At 40.1% G+C, this 6946-nt stretch overlaps 1 protein-coding gene across 1 annotated transcript in view; it reads left to right on the forward strand.

The window, feature by feature from the left end:
• The window catches only part of LOC103597978 (DEP domain-containing mTOR-interacting protein-like), a 143238-nt gene that overhangs the window by 96275 nt on the left and 40017 nt on the right, over positions 1–6946 (forward strand). Inside the window, exons 11-12 of the mRNA XM_008581876.1 lie at positions 1988–2073; positions 3837–3941. Of these exons, the coding sequence (XP_008580098.1) occupies positions 1988–2073; positions 3837–3941 (191 nt within the window). The remainder of the gene's footprint in view (positions 1–1987; positions 2074–3836; positions 3942–6946) is intronic.

The raw sequence follows: 6946 nt of genomic DNA on the forward strand, positions 1-6946 counted from the left end.
CAATGAGCTAGCTCATTGTGGTTTTTTTTCTTTTCTTCAAGCAGAAAATCAGTAAGGCAGTAAGGTATTTAAAAATCAACCATCCTATACACATCAGGATAAATATTTTTAGTACTGTGTATGAATGCCCTAAGCCAGACACACACACCCCCAAAAATACTATAAATATTATTATAATCAGTATCATTGTGGGGAGAAAATAAGTTCCCAAGGGTATGAAAAGAGAAACTAAAGGATAATTCCCCGAGGCTCAAAGATTCTCTGTTTTTCAACATAATAAAGGGGAAAAGTGCATGAAAATAAATGGTCAGTTCTGTTGCAACATAGTGCAGTGTGATTCTTGTATGCAAGTTCATAGCCCTTGTGGGTATTTGGGGGGTGGACAGGGAGTTGACTGGCGGAATAAAAAGATCTCAGCCCTCAGCCACTGACCTCTTTTCATACCTGCTATCCATTGACTGAGACATTCTATTCCTATCTTTATATTTGACCTACTCCCTCTTGTTTGGTAACCATACATTTGTTTTCTCTTTTATGAGCTTTCTGAAAGCACAAGTAATAAAACAGCCACCTGTCACCTCATCAAGAAGCAAGCACTTCATTGACTTTGACCAAGAGGGGCTTGTTGGCTGGTGCTGGGTGTACGCAGGCAGGGCCCAGCCTGCACTGACGTTCCTCCCCCACACTGCCACACACCTGTTCCGGGATTCACACCTGACCACCCAGTGCCTCCAGCAAGGGAAGCAGAGGTTGACATTTTGCCAGGTTAGGCCCTGGCCCTTTGCCCTTCTGTTTCTTTGGGGCACTCAAGTCCTTGAAGTCTGTATAACTAGATTGCAATGGTCTCTGTCCCTTGACCCACTGGCTGCTGTGAGTAGCATGGTAGTCCCTTCTTCAGTTCTTAGCACAGGATGGACGGGGACGTTCATCATTGGTGGGTTTTTAGGCAGCTGGCAAGTCGGGAATTGGCTGCTGTCTTTGCCATCTTGGTGGGTAACAGCAGTGAGCTGATGAGAACAGGATCTTAAGAGGACAACACACCATGCCACTGTTTTCCGGAGCTTCCGAGCCCTATCCTCTGCTTACGGAGACCACATAGCCCAAGACGAGCCATGCTGCACAGTGGCTGAGAGTGCTGGCCTCCAACGCCTGAGTTCCATCGTAATCCTGTTACCCATTAGCTCTGGCACCTTGGACACAACAATATAACTTTCCTAAGCTTGGGTTTTCTCGCTTATAAGATGGCAATAATGATGAACAACTCATTAGTTCTTGTGACAATTAAATGAGATAATATATTTACTGCACCAGCAAAATGCCTAGCTTATATCGAGTACTCGGAAAAGTTCACTGGTCTTATTACTGAGGGTAAAAAGGTGGTGTGTACGTGCAGTCCTGGGTGTTAATAAGGAAAGAAGTGCTGTTTTCGAGTGTGGGGTGTGTCCAGTACGGTGGGGGAAGAGGGCTGGATAGGGTTAGTTCTTCAAACATGGCTATCAGACCACTAGAGTCAGGTTTTCTTCTAACTTTGAAATGTTTGAATGCATATCAGGATTTAAAAGAAAGAAATGGGAAAATTAGAAAACATGGCCTGGGCTGGCCAGTTAGCTCAGCTGGTTAGAGTGCAGTGTGGTAACACCAAGGTCAAGGATTCAGGTCCCTGTACCGGCCAGCTGCCAAAAAGAAAAAAGGAAAGAAAGAAAAAGAAAACATGGCCTTTTTCTTTATAGAAAACTTTCAACCCTCCCCTTTACTTCCACCCCTGAGGCTCTTGCTTCCCTTTCCATTCTTTCTTTTCTTCCCCCCATAGCTCTGTAAGTTGGGTTTACAATTATTTGTGTTTGCTGATACTTTCTGCGTCTACTCAGAGTATAAACTGTGAGGCAGGGATCTTTGCTGCTTTTGTTTGGTGGCGGTCACGTACATGGCATTCAGTAAATTCCTGCTGAATGGATGAAGGACTCAGAAGTGTTTATTCCTTGACATTGTTTCCGTGTCACAGTGCTGAAGAGACCCGTCACTTCTGAGGAACTCCTGACGCCTGGGGCTCCCTACGCAAGGAAGACATTCACGGTAAGCTGACAGCTTGGCTTTTTTCTCCTGTGCCATGTCAACAGGTCAGTGTGTAGCTTATGGACGAATTGGAAACTTTTTCCTAACTTTCCTTTTGTTTTTAGCATAATTATAATAGTAGAATTTCTTGACCCTAAGGCACTAAAATGGATTAGGACTTGACATGATTTATTATTAATACAGCACTTGAAATTCTTTTTGATGTGTTCTTGAAAAAAAAATAAAAGATGTGCATTATGCATTTACTTTAATGTGATTACAGATTTTAAGGCAAATGGTAGTGCAAATAATGCCAATAATTCCTCCTGCACTGCAGTTAATTGTAAAAATCATTTAAGACATTAGGGGAGTCTGACAGTAGAGAAAGGGAAACGATGGGATAAATGGTTCTGCCATAAGGAATGGTGCCTTTAAAAATGTCAGCTTGCCTGGAGGTAAAACCTGCACTGCAGTTAATTGTAAAAATCATTTAAGACATTAGGGGAGTCTGACAGTAGAGAAAGGGAAACGATGAGATAAATGGTTCTGCCATAAGGAATGGTGCCTTTAAAAATGTCAGCTTGCCTGGAGGTAAAAAAGCATCTCACCTGGAAGACCCGCATACCTGGGAGCAGCTCCTAACTATGGCCCCTTCTTGGAGGCCCTTCAGCCTTCCTTCTTCCTCCTACCAGACATCATCTGTCACTTAAAATAAATGCCTTCCATTTATTCCATTACCCCAGGAGGAAAAACAAATCTTTCCATACTCATTCACACTGCAGGCATTTGTCAGGGCTACTTTGCATTATGAGCACTGAGGAATTAATATGAGAAAGACACTGATAATACACCTGTATCAGGGGAAAAGGTAAACTGTACATTTGGAAGTGAAATTAGGTGTGATAAACTAATAACAGCAAACCCTAAAGTCATTGAGGTGCTTAAAAGTCTTCTTGAGAATTTCTACAAAAATTTCCATTTGCTTCCCTGCGTTTTCTCAGTCTCCAGAATTCATGAGACTTTTTATGCTGATTATATTTTGACAGTATTAATTTGGGTTTTTAATTTAAATTCTGGCATTGCTAGTATTGGAATATGAATGTGTTTGACCTGTATTTCAGTTGGGATACATGTTAAAGACCAGTTTGAGAGCTGCCCAGAGAACGTAACTGCCAGTTCTAATAATGATTTCTATAGGAAAAGGCACACTCCAGTTCCAAACAACTTTTGGATTAGAGTCTACTTGCAAATTGTGAACTTTGTGTACTTTTTCACTTTATTTTCTTGGTAGAGAAAATTGTATTTCAAGAAAGCCAAGACTCTTCATATTTCGCACCATCAGTAACTTAAACTGTTATTCTAGACTTCAAGACATTGCAGGATCAAGAGTGGATGGTTTGGTCCAGGGGGAAAGAACAAACTCGGAGCAGAAATTGGATCTGGAGAGAACTTTCAACCATGTTTTTAGATCTTTTAAGTCTTCTATTGGAGTCTGATACTAAATTGTCTAGCAGCCTAAGAAAGAAGCAATCTGCCAGTTGTTTATTGAGTAGTCTTCTCCCAGAAGCAGCTTCTTTTTGCCAAACAGGTTATGTTTCCCAACCACATTTGCCACAGAGCTATGCCTTTGTTTGTGATAGAAGCAAAGTGACAGAGTAGATATGAAATGGAGAAAGATGTGTCATGGCCCATACTTAATCCTGGGCCGATGTTCCTTCTCTTGCAAGTGCAGGCAAATTGCCAGGGATTGTCTGCCAATTGCTAATTGTGGTTTTCCCCTCTAGATTGTTGGCGACGCTGTTGGCTGGGGCTTTGTGGTGCGAGGAAGTAAGCCATGCCACATCCAGGCTGTGGACCCCAGTGGCCCTGCAGCCGCGGCAGGAATGAAGGTACCAATCGGTCTTCTGTCACCCTCTTTCGTGTCTGTCCTGGGTTCTGCAGGCTGACTTGGCCATGATTCTCACTTGGGAGCCAAACCCCTCTGGCTTTGTGCCCTTCTCTAATTCTACTTTCTCTTTCTTATTCTCCAAATTCCTTAGCCTTCCCCTGGGTCTTTTCTCTCCTCTAATAAAGCAGTATAAGTTCCGTTAGCCTTATTTCATTGTTTGGTGCCATCTGTACTTTCTCTCTGTGAGTGTTTTGGTCCCATTTTTGTCAAATTTCCTTTCCCTTTCTGAATAATGTTGAAAGGAAGCCAAAAGCTTATGATGTAGCAACCAGGAGAGAAAGTTTTCCTACCTCTCTGCCTGTGCCTTCTTAGTCTCCAAACCGCCCTTGGTTTTTCACATTTCTCCCCTCAACCAATTCTGAGTTTGAAAATACATATATTTCTTTTTGCTTAAATCTTATGTAATAACTGTGCTGCTTCTGTTCTATGCAAGGTATATGCCTGTAGGGTTTATGCAGTCAGTAGCACATACTAGACCATTGAGAATACAGAAACAAAAGTCATGGAATTTGCAAGAGCAGATGTGGATTCAGTTCTTGGTTCTGCTAGTTACGAGCTCTTTGACTTTGGACAAGTTTTATAACATCTCAGAGCCTGTTTCCTCCTCTCTGAAACAACAACCATATTTCCCTCAGCTGTTTTATGGTTTAAATATGTGGAATCTATTGCACAGCAGGGTGATTATAGTCAATAATAATGTATTACTAAAAGAGTAAATTTCAAATGTCTCACCATAAAAAATGGTAGGTAAGCGAGGTGATGCATATGTTAATTAGCTTGATTTAGTCATTCCACATTGTATACATATATCAACACATCCCACTGTACCCCATAGATGTATACAATTATGATTTATGAATTAAAAATAACATAACAGAAAAGAAAAAAACAGAAAAATAAATATGTGGAAATACTCGATAAAGTACAAAGAGCTACACAATATTGAATGAATTGTGCAAGATTTTTAAAAATAATTTTTACACATTTTTAGTGCTAAGAGATACATGTATAGTCAAGAAAATTTGGAAAATATAGACAAGCAGAAAAAGATGAAAATTACCTCTAATTTTTCCTAACTCAGAGATGACTGCTGTTGATATTTTTTGAGCAGCTTTACCGAAGTATAAATGGCATATGATCATTGGCATTTTGATTTATATTCTTCTAGACTTCTTGTATGCATATATGTGTATATACATTGTTCTGATTTATACAGAAATACCATATAAGAGGATGAAGATAACATAGGTTTTCTGCTTCAGAACACTGCCAGCACAGTTCTTTTCTGTGTGAATCATTTCACAGAGGGTAGTTCTCTTGATTAACTAGGACCATGGGAGGATGTAAAACACGGGAAAGTTAAGGATTATTTCTATCATTTATTTATTCAATACTTTCTCCCCTCCCATCAAACCTTTTCCTAGAGCAGTAAACCAGCACAGCAGTAGGCATGATTTGTATCTCCACCTCTCTGATTTATAGCATATAAATCTGGCCCCTGGCACTGTTTTACATACTGGGGGAAAAAACAGGCAGCAGAGAATGGCTCAAAGGAGCAAAGAGCACCTTTCCTTCCGGTCTGGGTAATCAGCGCTGGTGTCATTAGAGCCAGACTCTGCTCCCTGATTTGAAGATCTCATTCACGTGGGGGAAGCACAGACCCTCCAGGTCCTGAGCTCTGGGGCAGCTACAGAAGCCTCACTGGCTAAGGCAGTCTGTGTCAGAGACCTTTCGCACCTTCTCAGCACCACAGTAGGTGCAGCACCAAAGAAACTCAGAGCAGGAAAGTTGGCCAAGATTGTAAAGGGTGGGCATTTGTATCCATGCTGAAGATGAATTTTTTATTTTCTAATGGAACTCTTGGCTGTGGGAAGGATTTTACGTTTTATTTCCACAGTAAAGTACTAGTATAAATTATTTTTGGCACAGTGCTTCAGTTCTGAGGATGCACTCACTTGCACCGGGCTTTGACTTAAAGCACGTTTCTTTTGAGGAAAGCAATAGATTTACATTGCACCTAATGACCTTGTTTTGCTTAGCCATGTGTACCAAGTATTTTGTTTAGCTTAATTGATTTTAGTTCATCTTTCTCGATAAATGTGCATAACCATTTGGGTATTGTCAGTTGGTTAACTAATTAACTCTTTAATATATGTATCTTGATAGATGAGTTACCTGCTATGTTTTTTCAGTGTCATAAACTGATACTTCATATGGCCCATATTTTTAGCTTCTCGGGAGGTCTACAGTGGTTTTTGTATATTGTAGAGCAGTACAGAATTCATTAGAGCAGCAGACCCATGGTTGTATTATACAGCTCTCTGGTCCAGCAAAATGTCCTCTCCTGAGATTTTGTGATCAAAGCACTTTTAAACAGCCACACACTGTATCACCTCCTTGCAAATTTACAGAGCACATTAACATATTGAAAATTCTCATAAATCTGGTAGGGGAAAAAACTTAAGTTTAAGTTGTTTAACATGGGCTGGCCAGTAAGCTCAGTTGGTTAGAGCGTGGTGCTGATAACACCAGGGTCTAGGGTTTTATCCCTATACTGGCCAGCTGCCAAAATAGATAAATAGATAGATACATAGATACATACATGGATAGATAGACAGATAAACGATATTTTATCATTTAAGAGAAACACTCAAATGGAATCTTCATTAATATTGTTAAGGTATAGCCCCAAAACTGTTCTCAGAAGATGCTTTTGGTCAGACTCTTCATTTAAATGAATAGATAGAGATGTATTTTAAATTGTACTGTTGGCTGGCTGAGTGAAAACAGCAGTGAATACCATGCCCTTTCATATAGTTTAGCTGTGTATATTCATTAAAAATTACTTTGTATGTTATTTGCTTATCTAAAACCCTGAATAAATTATTTTTTATTTACCATACGTATTTGTTATAGAATAATTTCACTTCCATAAAAAGTCATTTG

Source organism: Galeopterus variegatus, unplaced genomic scaffold, assembly GCF_000696425.1.
Source record: "Galeopterus variegatus unplaced genomic scaffold, G_variegatus-3.0.2 Scaffold2482, whole genome shotgun sequence".
Classification (NCBI taxonomy): Eukaryota; Metazoa; Chordata; class Mammalia; order Dermoptera; family Cynocephalidae; genus Galeopterus; species Galeopterus variegatus.